This window comes from Gymnoscopelus braueri (genome assembly GCF_963280865.1).
Source record: "Gymnoscopelus braueri genome assembly, chromosome: 2".
In the NCBI taxonomy this organism is placed as follows: Eukaryota; Metazoa; Chordata; class Actinopteri; order Myctophiformes; family Myctophidae; genus Gymnoscopelus; species Gymnoscopelus braueri.
The window spans coordinates 41,018,540-41,033,249 of record NC_137604.1 but is presented as its reverse complement, the minus strand read 5'-3'; the positions used below and the strand labels follow the sequence as shown (position 1 = coordinate 41,033,249).

Sequence of the window (14,710 nt, the reverse complement as noted above, 5' to 3'; positions counted from 1 at the left end):
GAAGTACTTCCACATACAATTTTGATCAGATTTGATATTTTTTAAGCACTTGACTTTAATAATTTTCTGATGGAAGTCAACAATAGTCGGATCGGGCTTAAACCGTGCCGTAATATGGACACATATGTCTATGATATGTAATAGATGACCGACGTCACAGACATCAACAACCATCTCTAACCTAATGCCTGAACACAACCTTTATAAACTTATAAAGGTTTTGGCACGGTCTTTGGCACAGTCGGTAGTGCTGTCGCCTCACAGCTAGAAGGTCCTGGGTTCGATTCCCGCAGGGGACAGTGGGCGCTGGGGGTGTGTTCTCTCCTCCGCGTCATCAGTGCCCATACCCTAGGTGGGGTTGGCGAAAGGGCCTTTCTGTGTGGAGTTTGCATGTTCTCCCCGTGTCTCCTAGGGTAGGTACCCTCACAAAAACATGCAGTAATCCTGGTCACTATACTGCCTCCCCCTGGCCAGCCGGGGCGCCTGATGGAGGGGAAGGGAACTGGTTGGAATAACGTGTTCCTTCCACACGCTACGTCTTAACCAGGGAAACTCTCCCCTGTCAGGTGACAAGAAGGTCAGTTGGCTCTCATGCATTGAAGGAGGCATGAGCTCGGCCCTGGCCTCCCTTCCCTAGGTTAGCAGAGGGAAGGTAGTGCCCAGGATTACATAGACAATTGGCACTGGGTGTAAAAAGTAGGGTTACAAAATCGTGGGATAAAAAAAAACAAAACGTATATATCTAACTTAACTTTCTGTAACCCAATGCTTAACCACAGCCATTTTGAAGTTGTACCTGAAACTAACTAGGGTTGTCCCCTAAAAGTTGACGCGTCGGGCGAGGAGCCTGACGTCGACTCGCATTCCTTGAGTCAAGACTTCTTTTTTTTTGTGGGGGGGGGGGGTGCATGTGCGGTAAACTAGCAGGAGTAGCACGCGTTGCAAGAAGTGGAGGAGTGGTTATATCGCAGGTGGAAAGCGAAAGTGAAAACAGCAAGTTTGGAAGCATTTCGAGGACACAGACCCTAAAAAAGCCAGCGTTTACTCTTTAAAGCAGCTAGCACTTGCTCCATGCTTCTTCTTTCTTTTTTTTTACCTTATAAAACGACTATCTACTCTGCGTTAAACCCGCAACTCTGAGTCGACTCAATAAATCCTGAGTCGGGGACAGCCCTAAAACTAACCATCTCAAACATAATGACTACACACAACCCATTGAATTACCTGAACATAGATCAGCTCTGCACAGCTCTGGCAGGTATGATACTACTGGTTCAGGAGCAACTACCTTTATTATGATCCCATCCCTCAAAAAAAACTGCTACTGTCAGTGTGCACTCCAAAATGACACTTGACCCCTAAATTGTTCCAGTGGAGCTATTCAGCGTCCACCTGTTAAAAGTCTGTGGCTACTGGGCAGCTCCTAGTTGAGCATGTGTGGGAAGCAGGGTGTTAGTCTCCATGGTCAGACAACATTCGCCAATTAAACTAAGGTTAGATTTTGTTTTTATTACTACAGTGATATGAGAGTCAACCTGTCTCTAGCTGAACAGGAGGGGGGGAGAGAGAGAGAGAGAGAGAGAGACTTGAAGAGGAGTGGAAGCAGTATGGAGATAAGCTGTCAGTTTAGAGCAGGGGCTCTGACAGACCACTGGCCACAATCAAAGAGAGGCCTGGTGCTGCTTATCAGTGCTGACACAGGGAGCACAGGCACCCCCTCTCTCTCTCTCTCACACACACACACACACACACACACACACACACACAAACACACAAACACACATCATGCATGCATCCTAAGCACATCACATGAAAAGATACAAGTACATACCTAGACACAGACATGTTGAAAAACATTTGCATTAAGAACAGAGACATACGTTCATACGCAGTCTTTTTTTTACATTCATAAAATGCGCTTTCTTTCTCTCTCCCTCTCTCACACACACACACAGACAAACACACACCCACACACAGGTAGGACATACTGCAGGAGTGGGCTCTGGCTCCCAGTAGCACAGACAGACAAACAGACAGAAAGCTGGCCCAGGTATCAAAGGCTGCTCCAGGTTGATTTAAGGCAGCAGATGAGATGTATTAAAAGTTAGTGTGTATGTTAGAACATGGGAGTGATCTATACTGCCGGAGTAACGGAGATGCACAAAAGATGGCACTAGTTACAACCCTGATATATCTAACTGCACGAGAGGTAGATGCATATGCTCATGTCATACACGTACGGTTATGCACGTGCGCATGCACACACACACACACACACACATCTCTATAAAACACAGTTCGCTGAAACAACCAGTGCTTCCTGGTTTCAGTTAAGATCCTGTGTTCCTGTAGGTAAAAAAAAACGTTACTTTTCAGGAAATGGAAAAAGATCCTGTGTTCCAGTGGACCCATTGTAGTTATTGTTGTTTAGTCAAAAGCTAAAAAAATATATAGAAATACACAGATGGATTCAACCGCTTTCAAAATGTTTCACAAATAATGGAAACTAGAGGTTCAGGCCGCTACGCGGCCCTCACACCTACGTTGCACAGCCGAGCCGACTGATATGGCCATATATTGAGATCTCTGTATCTGTCAGTCCTTGTCGCTTTTATGGGCATAAATCGAGATCACTGATGTCATTAATATATGGCCATATATGGGCATGGCCCCTTTTGTGGCCAGTACAAAAGGACCCCAATGGAAACAAGCCATTGTGCTTTCTTGGGTTTAAAATCCTCTTAAAAGACCTCGTATTGAACAGTACTTCCCTGTGCTTGTCTTTGAAAACTGTTAATAAAGTATTCAATCAATCATATGTGGAGCTGAGTGATTTGTTTGTGCCTGATGCCATGATGACACAGAGGTTAGACAACACACTCCATATTTGGGCGTAGCTGCTTTGGGAACTCCTTAGTATATGGTACTAGTGCTGCACGATTAATCGAAAAAAGATCGTGATCTCGATTCAGACACCTATGCGATCTCGATTTTAAATGACTTTTTTTTTTTTTTTTTCTTTTGCTTAATATTTTTACATTTACAAGAGAATCGTGTGAGAATCGTGTGAGAATCGTGTGAGAATCGTGATCTCTATTCTTATGGAGGAAAATCGTGATTCACATTTGAGCAAGAATCGTGCAGCACTATATGGTACTGTATATGGTTATGACTGAGTCATGGTGACATGAGTGTGATGGCGTGGTCCAACCCGCCTGTCCTCCCTTAAGACAATTTTAATATAGGATTAGAATAGAGGGATGATCCCTCGACTCTGATAGAAGGAATGGACGGATGTGACGTCATCCCCAAAAACTTCACTTTCTTCCACTCCTATACTAGGATTTGTAGACATCTAGCTCGGATTTCTTCTGAACGAAGCATGCATTGTCCAAGCATGCACTGTGTAACTGGAACAATGTGACGCATATTGCGTAGGAGCACTGATAAGTATTGAGCAATAATTATTGCGCAATAATGTAGTTTCATACAAATACAAACTGTAGGGTAAATACTAAAGTTGCAAGCATGAAATGTAGTTTATTAGATTTCCCATGGCGTGCAGTATATCTGTGCATAGTGTGGAGGCTTTTGCACCACTGGTGTGCTAGTAGTAGGCGGCAAGATAAACGAAGTACGCCTTCCTCTATTAGGGTAGCTTGATAGCAGATATTCTAGCTCACGACGTGTTGCGAGCTTATAGATTGGCTATTTTTGATACTTTTACACGACACTGTTGTATGACAAAGTATGGCATTCATTTACAAGAGATACAAGGTTATTGGCCGACAGCAAAGACATACAACTGAAACTCTGCTGAAGTCGAGTCAGTGCTTGTAGCCAGACAAACACACTGTACTGTACTGTACTGTACATTTAAGTGACTGATCCAGAGTCAGCATGAGCAAGTAGAGCGGTTCAGCATCTTGCTCAAGGGCACTTCAAATGAAGTAGTCATCTGGATACCCTGCCTCAATGTACACATTGTGGCTGTGACCATGTACCATAAGGATAATTCCTTTTAACAGGTTGTTCATGAAAGTCCTTGCGGTCTTGTTTCCAATGAGAACCTGTGAGCAATTAGGGGTTAAGAGTCTTGCTCAGGGACAAATTTCATGTCATCGACACATATGCTGGTCTGGCCTGGAATCGAACCTGGGGCAACCAGGGCCTCTGGCTCCCTAGGCGGGCTCACTAACCAGTGCCACTCAGCTATGGCCGCCCCATGGACCAAACACTAGCGGTAGCGTTAAGTTGTTTATTGAATTATTTTTATTTTTTTATAATATTTTTTTTATTTCTGGCCGCGTTTGCCCACTGCCAGAGATTTTTCATTGAAAAAAAATAAGTACTCAGGAGCCGAAAAACAGATTTTTTAAGTTTTAAGTTAACAAGGAAGTGGATGGGAGTCTAGATCTTCGAAAAATCATATCTCCTTGGTCTTTGGGTCAAATTGAAAAAAAAAAGAAAAAAAAAAAAGTTTTTTACGTCCTAGGCAGGTTTGGTAATTGGAAAAAAATACGTTTTTTACGTCCTAGGCAGGGAATGAGTTAATTGATGTTATACTCGGGGGACCCTCAGCGACATGGTTACCCCACCATCCCTAAGTAAGGCTAAAGATCAAAATGGCCTCCATTACATCTGAATATGGTCTATAAAATCAGCTGAAGTGTTGGGTCAGACTGTTGTAGGATCTGGTGAGCTGGTCTTGTGTTCAGATAGTGACCAGTGGTTGGGACGGTGGTGGTCTAGTATCAGGGGAGAGGGGCGGTGGTGACGTGAAGCACCCCAGGAGAGAGGTGTCGACAGTGGGGAGGGAGAGGGAGCGTAGACCCCTGGTGATGGAACTACGCTGCTATGCCAGAGGCTGGTGTGTGTGTGTGTGTGTGTGTGTGTGTGTGTGTGTGTGTGTGTGTGTGTGTGTGTGTGTTTGTTTTCACGAATTTCTGCATGGATATATGAAGGTCCATCTGTACAGACCTTCAGTACATACATGTACATACCTAAATAAAGCAGAGTAAGAGTGCGTGTGTGCGTGTGTGTGTGTGTGTGTGTGTGTGTGTATGTGTGTGTGTGTGTGTGTGTGTGTCTGATTACAGTACCCGAGTTTATTTGAGTATATAGTTGTGCATGTGTGTTTGTATGTGCATGCGTGTTTGGTCTTCCATCTGTTCTCCAGCTCTGGCCCAGTAAATTATTCAGCAGGTCATTAGCCACACTTATCCTGAGTAGGACGCCCCAGTCGATTAATCAGCCGTCAACAGCCCTGTTCAGCCCACTAACAGCAGCCCAGGGCGGCCTGGGAGAGAGCGAGTGGGTTGTGTGTGTGTGTGTGTGTGTGTGTGTGTGTGTGTGTGTGTGCGTGTGAACATGAATTTGAACACAAACAGAAGTGTGTGCATGCTTGTGTGTTTGCAGTGTTAAATGTGTGTATGTGTCTATGTTTGTGTGAAAGACTGAGTGTTAATGCGCGTGTGTGTGTGTGTGTGTGTGTGTGTGTGTGTGTGTGTGTGTGTGTGTGTGTGTGTGTGTGTGTGTGTGTGTGTGGAACTCTAGCTGAATAATTCAGAGGCTTTAACTAACACAGGTCTAGTGAGTCAACACTGTGATTCCAGTAATCTCTGCTATTTCAGTCAAACCAGCACTGGAAGTAGCATCAAAGTGGTTCACTGTCACTGATTAAGAGCGTGAGAGAGAGAGAAGGCGAGAGAGAGAGCGATAGAAAGAGAGAGCGTGTGTGTGTGTGTGTGTGTGTGTGTGTGTGTGTGTGTGTGTGTGTGTGTGTGTGTGTGTGTGTGTGTGTGCGCGTGCATGCATGCAGTGCGTAAAGGTCTGGCGTGTCAGTGTGAGTTTGTGTGAGTAGTGTGTGTGTGTGTGTGTGTGTTTCCTTTTGCGTAAAGGTTTAAAGCCATTGTGTAGTGTGTGCATGTGTGCGTGCCTGCACCCCTACATTATCCTGTGTGTTAACCTCATGGCTTATTCATGTGAAGGGAGAGGGAGGGGGAGATCATGAGGTGGGTGGGTGTGCATCTGTACCCCAGTAGAGGAGAGCTTTGATCTCCTCTTTCACCCTCATTTCATGCAACCCTGTGCATGTGAATGCCAAGAATGATATTCACTTACCACAGACACGCACGCATGTGCACATACACACACACACACACTTCCCAACTTCCCAATCAACCCCCATGACATCCCACGCTGGCCTGCACCATGATTGGATGATGATAGCAGGAGAGGGAGGGGCATTAGCCTGATGACATCAGTGATTTATGAGGGCAAAGACTTCAGGCCTGAAGGCAGTTGGTCCACTGAGTGAAAGTCACACAATGTGTGTGTATGTGCATGAAATGTATTCCAGGCCTGTATCATGCAGCCTCTCTACAGCACTACACCAAACCTGTGTGATACATGTGAAAACATTTGCATTTCTATTATCTACTAATTTATCTTGAAGTGTAAAGGCTCAATGGGCCTTATTCACTAAATACAAATCATGGCTGAAATCAAATCAGGCTAAATGTAAAAATGAACCAGGATTTAGAGTACGTGTATCATACCTCCAAGCCTCACATCAACCTTGTATATTTCACCAAAGTGACCAAAGTGACTACTAGGCATTTACATTGTTTGAATGACTAATAATGATCCAGAATGCACCTCAAAAGGTAGTGAACAAACAATGTACACTACATTAACACACGTGACCCATCATGCAAAGCAGCAGAGTGATAGCATGAGGGAGACGTACAAATATAAGCACACTCCTCTGTAAATATTAAGTTTCAGAATTTTTTTTCCCACAAAACTTAAATTATTTTTAACGTTAGTAATTATGTTAATGTTAGCTATTACAGAATTTGTCTAATATCCACAGATTCTATTTTATTACAATTATTATTATTATTTGATTCAAAACTTTTTGGGTAGTTCAGTTCAAAAGGGAAGTAGCTAGCTAACATTACCTAGTATATCTGGAAAGGCATTTGCCCATTGAAGCAAGGTAGACATACAGGATTGTAGGATATCTAGCATGTTACCAACAGATTGTTTTGTTGACTCTTTCCTTACAGTCAACTATACAATATGCACATGCATCTTTCAACATCAGGGAAGTCGGTCACAAAACAACATTGACATTCAGATTCAGTACTACAGGCCAGCCACCCCCAAGGGTCTGGCAAAAATACTAACAAAACATGGTGTTTGTCTTTGTAATCCTTCTGCACAGCAAGTTGTTCATTGTGCGATTTGACTCATCGTCATGTCCACCTCTCACACAGGAATGCAAACAGATCCACCATGTTATCCTCATGTCTAACACTTGCATGTTCTCCCTGACCGTGAAGCCTAAATCACTATGCACGTACAATGACACTGTTTAGCGTCTGGTTAGTGTCAGCAAATATTTGCACACTGGCTTGTCATAACAGGGACAAGGCTGTGTGTGTGTGTGTGTGTGTGTGTGTGTGTGTGTGTGTGTGTGTGTGTGTGTGTGTGTGTGTGTGTGTGTGTGTGTGTGTGTGTTGTGGTAGGAGATGGGAAAGATCCAGCAGGTCTCTGCTCATAAATAAATCACAGGACAAACAGGGACACTTCACTCTCTACACTCCCCGTTCTAACAACCATAGGTTGTGTGTGTGCGTGCGAGCGTGTTGCGGGACATGTTTTGGCGAGGGTGTGTGGGCGCAAAATGCAGTGGGAGCATTGCTGTACTAATGCACTGGTTAGATGGAGATGATCACTGATAATGACAGCTTAACATGTGGTTAGAGTGAGTGGTTAGAACCAGCTAATGAATTAGATATTAACCACATGAAACAGAGCGTCCCTACTTTGGGGCAAACATTCAGTGAAAATAGCTGATCTACAGGTTATTTTCAACACAGAGATTTAGTGTAGAGCGGGGGGGAAAGAGCGACCCAATTACAGAGCCAACTCAGGTCATGTTTATGTTTAAGTGGTGTGTTCATTGTTTTGATGGATAGAACATGGTGATGAAACGTAGTTATTTATAGTTTATAGTTATTATTTGTCTGTAAATCCACATCTCCCTTGCAGTTTGAAAATGAAATGAATTGTGTTTGGAACTGAACTTAACTGTGCAGTCAGTGAAGAGAGTGCAGCTGGTGAGAAGGAGTCCAGTGCTTCAGTTCAGCAACCAACAAGTTAACTGGGCACCTTACTGGTCCCAGACTGAAGGAGCAGACAGATGCTGCTGGTAGATAAGTGTGTGTAAATAAAAATAGTTAAATGTCTGCATACTATATGTGCATGTGTGTATGTGTTAGTCTGTGAGCTCCAACAGCAATGCCTGCGGTGCTAGTTAAAAGACTGGGTTCCTGAGGTGAAGTGTGTGTGTGTGTGTGTGTGTGTGTGTGTGTGTGTGTGTGTGTGTGCGTCTCCCATCAGCAGCCAGCAAGCTGTTAGAATATGTTCTCCAGCTCTTCTGACGTTTGCTTTTTACTCTAACTACTGTGTGTGCGTGGGTGTGTGCCTGCGTGCATATGTCTGTGTCTGTGTCTGTGTCTGTGTGTGTGTGTGTGTGTGTGTGTGTGTGTGTGTGTGTGTGTGTGTGTGGAGCGGACAGGAGCCAGTCTAATCCCTCTGATATGAGGAGAGTCCTGAGACCTGACAAAACATTCCTCAGATAAAGGAAGAAACTCTGGATCACAGGAACATCTCAGGATTCCCACAGACAGATGGAGACAGAGAGTGAGAGAGAGAGTGTGTGTGTGTGTGTGTGTGTGTGTGTGTGTGTGTGTGTGTGTGTGTGTGTGTGTGTGTGTGTGTGTGTGTGTGTGTGTGTGTGCGTGTGTGCGTGTGTGTGCGTGTGTGTGTGTGTGTGTGTGCGTGTGTATAAACACTGTTCCTCATGTTTATATTGGAATGCATGTTCCAATGACATACTTGTTGCTCTTATGAACTCTATCATTAGTGTTTTGACTTTTCAGTCAGACATTGCATTTTTTTTGCTTTTCATTCGTGTTAATGTTTTGAGTTATAGAAAATTGCCAAAAGAAAAACAAAAAAACATGAAAACCTTGACCTAGCGTCTCCCATCTCTCTCTCTTCCCACCTACTTTTCCATCTCTTTCTCTCTCTCTCTCTGTTGTCTGAAAGTCTGCCAGGTTGGGAGACAATGCTCCAGTCCAAATAGAAACCAGACGGAGGTTCCGTCCTCTGGCACTCATGTCCGTCTGTGTGGCTTTACAGTACGCACCCTGACTCTGTCTCTACACTGTCTCTGTCTGTGCCCTGGAATGGCTCGTCCACAGGGAACGCGATTTATACACCTCACATACAGTAGCCGCGGGCGCCCACTCCACTCTTTTATAGTAGAGAGAAAGGGTGATAGCAGAGTTAAGGGAGAAGAGCCATTAAATATCAGTGACATGATGAAAAGAAACTACTTCCTGCCGACATTGCCTCACCTTCACTTTAGACCCATCTCTCTGTCTGTCTGTCCGTCTCACCATCTGTCTGTCTTTTACTTTCTTCCCATGTCTATCTCTCCGTTTGCCTATAACACTGTCTCACCGACTGTCTGTCCGTCTTTATCCCCTGTACATTCCCCCTCCATCTCTCTCTTTCCTCTCTATCTTTACCACCCTTTGATCGCTCTCCACCTCCCCAATCTCTCTGCCTGAATGTCTGTCTCGCTTTCTATCTCTATTCCCCTGTACTAGGAGTTTTGAGTCTTATATATATTACATACAGTACCATATATATTTTTTGCAGTTTTTAAAATGCCACAATAAAAAGATGTTAGCATTTTAGATTAAATACAATGTACAGGATTTCCCCCCTTGAAAAAAAAATACTGTTCCGCCAGGACGAAGTCGGGGGTGGGGATTATGTTTTGGCCTGTGTCTGTCCATGTGTCTGTCCGTGTGTCTGTCTGTGAGCAGCAATCTCAGGCATCGCTGGACCGATCGGTATTAACCTTTACACGCACACTTCCAGTAGACCAATGAAGAACATCCACACCATCTTTTTCAAATTGGCCTCATGGCAGCACTAGAACAGGCCGATACACCTTTTGGCCTATAACTCTTGAACCGTAGGTCGTACAATAAAAAATCCAAATAATCCCCGGATTCCTCCTACAGATTGAGTCCAAAATTCTAACAAATCAATACACATTCTCTCTGAAGTCATTTGATCAAGATCAGTCAGATTTTTTATATTCCATACCGATTGGCTTCCCAATTTTGCGAGAGGGTCCCATTTTGCAAAACATGCCACAAGTAATGAACGCAGTGCTTGATCTGACCCAAATGTGAATCACACATTGAGGGTCCTCATTGAGAGTCCTCTAGTCTAAACAACTCAATTCACTTCCACCCATAGGGGGCGCCACAAATAGCCAGAGATGCCATGGTACAGAGGTTAATGTGATCCATATTTTATGTTTTGAATAGAATTATTTTGCTGAGAAAATACAATGATATTCTTCATGTGTTCAATTCTGCTGGCGTTGCACATTGACAACTGAAGAAGCGTGCCTGTTTTCCTGATGAGTGTGCTTATATTTTGTGCACCTGGCTGTTTTAAGTAATCTTGTAGGCCTATGGGAAATTGTGTTGTCTACATCTACACTTTTTAGCATCAAGCCAGGATTAATAAAACTAAAATATATCCACACTAGGTGCACTACTTCTGCCTCTCCCTCTATCTATCTATCTACCCCAGCTATTACTCTCCTTTCCATCCTCTCCCCGTCTCTGACTCTTTCTGTCTCTCTCTCAGCCTAGCAGACATGCCTCCATTGTGTTGAGGTGCTTTTCCCGCAGACAGTGACTTTGTAGGTCTGTTTGTTCGTTTGCGGTTCAGGCTCTGTGTCGACACAGGGAGCCTGGAGGGAGAAGCCAGTCAGACGCACATCCACCTCCAGTTCAAAAGGGGGCTGGGAGCTGCAGAGTGCACCCCAGGCCTCTTGCTTTAGCTTTCAGTCTCCGAGATACATCGTTTCATGTCTTTGACTGTCAAATGTAAAAAGAAAAAGAAAAAAAGAAGCCTCTCTGCAGGGAGGAGAAGATAACTGGATTGAAAGTGGAGAGACCGCGAGAGGGTTGACAGCAAGACGGGCTGTCCAGAAACTGATCAAGATGTCAAGTCTGACCGACCCGTTGTCAGACACTGGACAATCTTTGCTTTTTAACAGTACAGTGGTTATAAAATTGGAAAAGAGGAGATGAGTTTCAATAAAAGCCATGAGACAGATTCAAACTCAGGATGCCATGATGACTAGTTATTCCCTAATCCCTACATGGAAAACAGGCTGAAACAAAAGTCTGACCTCATTTACCCCCAGAATAGAATTCAACGCAAGAAACCCCTGCACTACTCCTTACATTTTACTGAGTCATGCAATGTTTCAGTTTCATTAGCTTTTTCTGGTATGCCAGAAAGTTTCACACTTTTCATGTAATACCTGGTGGGATCAAGTGGGAACTTTACTTGAGACCTTCCCATTATGTGTCTCACATCACTCTCTAGCCATAGTCTACCCTATCCAACATAAATACTGTATGTGTGTGTACAGTGTATGCGAGTACAGGCATTCGTCTGTCCGTGTGGAAAGACGTCCTCCCTCCATCTCACCTGTCGAAGGAGCGGAACTGCAGCGCAGACTCGTGTGCTCCATCGCCTACACTTCCCAGGAAGGCGGGCGGCAGGAAGCTGGGGTCCACCATGATGTCATCGGTGGGCGCGCTCACCAGGCTCCGCAGGATATCTTTGACGTTCTTGCCCTTGGAGTTTGCAGCAGGTCTGACCTCGGAGGACAGAGTAGAGAGGGCCTCCGAGATGGCATCAGGCCCGTGGGCAGATGACAGGGGCTCGCTCGCCTCACTGGTGGCCCCTGAGGCGCGGTCATCACCGATGCCTGAATCACAGCGCCGGAGCGAGACACCGTTCTCCAGGTCCGGTCCTCCAGTCGCAGAGCTACCGTCTTTGAGGAGACAAAGGAAGTGATGTCAACAACGTGGACTAGAGCTGTCCCAAATACCTTTTTACAAGGTTTGGATATTATGCATATTTTGTGAACGAGTATCTGAATAATCATTCTACATAAATCAGCCCCCACAAAAAAAAACAGACCATGGCTCTGTAAAACTACAGTAGGAAATGCCAACGTGAGAAAATTATGTTTTAGTTAATAAAGTACATGTAAAATACATTGCAGTGTGCATATGAAGTTTTGTGCCGATTGGTCCAGCAGTTTGCGAGGTTAGCTCCAGACACACACACACACAGACAATCCTCTTTTAGAGACAGCTAGCCTTCCGCAGAGCCACACTGTAAAGATTCAGTGAATCTCGTTACACCGACATTGTTGAGAAGCCGTTTTCTTCATAAAGTGAAGTATTTATAAAGGTTGTTAAGTCCATTTGGCCAAAGGGGACAACTACCCCAGACAGTCACTCCCACACATCACTAGCCAAAACACCCACAAGCTGCCAGTGGCAGATTAACATGGGAGCTGACTGAAAGCAGATATACTCTTCATCAGCCCTGCAATGCATGTCCTGAAAATATATTCACTGTACATACAGTATATACATGAAGTCTTTGAATATAGGTGTACTTAGGTGTTTAGCTGTAATCTGCGAGTAAACTTAAATTCTAAATTACAACACTACAAGCAACCGATGGATGGTACAGCATGCAAGAATCAGAGCCATGGTGCTTTACTGGAGAAGTAACATTAACTGTGGACTGAAGAAATACATAATGTGTTCCACATTACAGACACATTTCCGGTATTATAGCTATCACTCTCAGCAAAGTGCGTATGATTCAATTCCTAATCCGAGAATTGCAAACAGTAAGGAGAGCACAGATTTAAACCACAGTGATCAGATTATCTTCCTACAGTATGTATCCATTCCTTTTGTCATCAGTCTCCCAGCATGGTGGCATCGTTCCTCAGGATTTGTGTGAGGTCTTCAATGAGCTGCCTCGCCCTGTACTACACAGTACAATCCTCAGCCATAACCCATTAAGACTGGGAAAGCATCAGTGTAATTTTATACTTTGGCTATTCAAAAACATTTGTGCAAATCTTTGAATATATGCATTTTTTTTTGCGGACATTTTTAACTCAAATCTTTGCTTCTGGGGGTCCCTGGAACAACATATTTTGTGATGGGGGTCCGCATATAATTTTGGGGGTCCTTGACATGAAAAACTTTGAGAACCACTGATATAGCAACATGAGCTTTTCATAAAACTGTTAGGATTTAGAAGACATTTTTTTGAATCGGCCTCAGGTCTAAATGGGTTAACGGACCCATAAGGGTCCATGTGGTTGCACACTTCAGAGTAACACATTTCTCAGTTTTTTCTGCCTTTACTTGATAGATGCTGCAATGGAGAAGAGGCGGGAAAGAGGGAGAGAGAGCAGGGGAGTGACACGCAGCAAATGGACCGTCCGGCCCAGGAATCGAACCGGGGACTAGCTGCCAAGCACCAGAGCCCACGTGGCAAACAGTGCAACCACCCGCCCATCGGGTCGTTCCAGAGTTACAAATGGATACATTAACAGTGAGGATTTGAATGTGTACCACCCGATAACAACAACAACTCTGTGTGTCCAGTACCTGTGCTCTTGGCAGACTGGGAGCGCTGGGCTTGCTTCTTGTCGTTGTGCGGCTCTAGGATGTCCCGGTACTTAGACACCATGAGAACGGAGATGAAGTAAACCACGGCTAGAGCCAAGAACTGAGCCTGTTTACTGTCCTCCTGAAACAAATATAAGCCACACTAAACACATCTGGACTCTTCACTTCCACTACAAAACACAGACAGACAGAGAGACCAACAGAAGATAGTCCAGTATGTGTGTGTGTGTGTGTGTGTGTGTGTGTGTGTGTGTGTGTGTGTGTGTGTGTGTGTGTGTGTGTGTGTGTGTGTGTGTGTGGGGGTGTGTGCGTGTGTGTGTGTGTGTGTGTGTGTGTGTGTGTGTGTGTGTGTGTGTGTGTGTGTGTGTGTGTGTGTGTGTGGGGTGTGTGCGTGTGTGTGTGTGTGTGTGTGTGTGTGTGTGTGTGTGTGTGTGTGTGTGAATCAGGGTTAACGGAGTAATACATTGTGTTGTTTATGTAGTAGTGTAGTGTGTTGGAAATTTAATAAACTAGAAAAAAATGCCCTTTGGAGCACAGGTCTCCGCCAGGTCAGGTAAGTTATTGTGGGCCAGCAATGTTCCGAATTCGCCAATCAGGATTGACGATGAAAAATCTGACGGATCCGTCTTGATCACTTGACTATAGAGATAATGTGTACTGATTGGCGTGATGTTTGGACAAAATTGTAGGAGTAATATAAAAAAATTTGTGCAAAAATCAGCCTCCTGGTGGCGCTATAATATAAGGGTGGCATTTGTTCCTCAACGTAGTGCGAAAGTTTCAACGCAATCGGACGCTGCGTTCATGATTTGCGGCATTTTGTTCAAAACGGGCCACTCCTGCAAATTTAGCCAATCAGGAAGGAATATGAAAAATCTAACGGATCCGTCTTGATCACATGACTATAGAGATGAGGTGTACCGATTTGCGTGAAATTTGGATAAAAGCTGAAGGAGTAATATCAGAAGTTGTGTTTTACATAAGTCAGCCTCGCACTATAAAAGGCAGATGTGAAAAATGCAGGGCACGGACGGGGTGCAAAACATAGTCTCGGCCATGCCTTTCGGCCTGGCGGAGACAAT

At 44.4% G+C, this 14,710-nt stretch overlaps 1 protein-coding gene across 3 annotated transcripts in view; it reads right to left on the bottom strand.

The window, feature by feature from the left end:
• lrba (LPS-responsive vesicle trafficking, beach and anchor containing) overlaps window positions 1–14,710 on the bottom strand; it is a 301,696-nt gene that overhangs the window by 196,900 nt on the left and 90,086 nt on the right. For 2 of the 3 annotated variants that reach the window (XM_080449815.1, XM_080449816.1), the window contains exons 28-29: window positions 13,608–13,749; window positions 11,608–11,956 (exon numbers count right to left, since the gene is read on the bottom strand). In XM_080449815.1, coding sequence (XP_080305941.1) covers window positions 11,608–11,956; window positions 13,608–13,749 — 491 coding nt within the window. The remainder of the gene's footprint in view (window positions 1–11,607; window positions 11,957–13,607; window positions 13,750–14,710) is intronic. The other variant, XM_080449817.1, reaches the window with a different exon arrangement.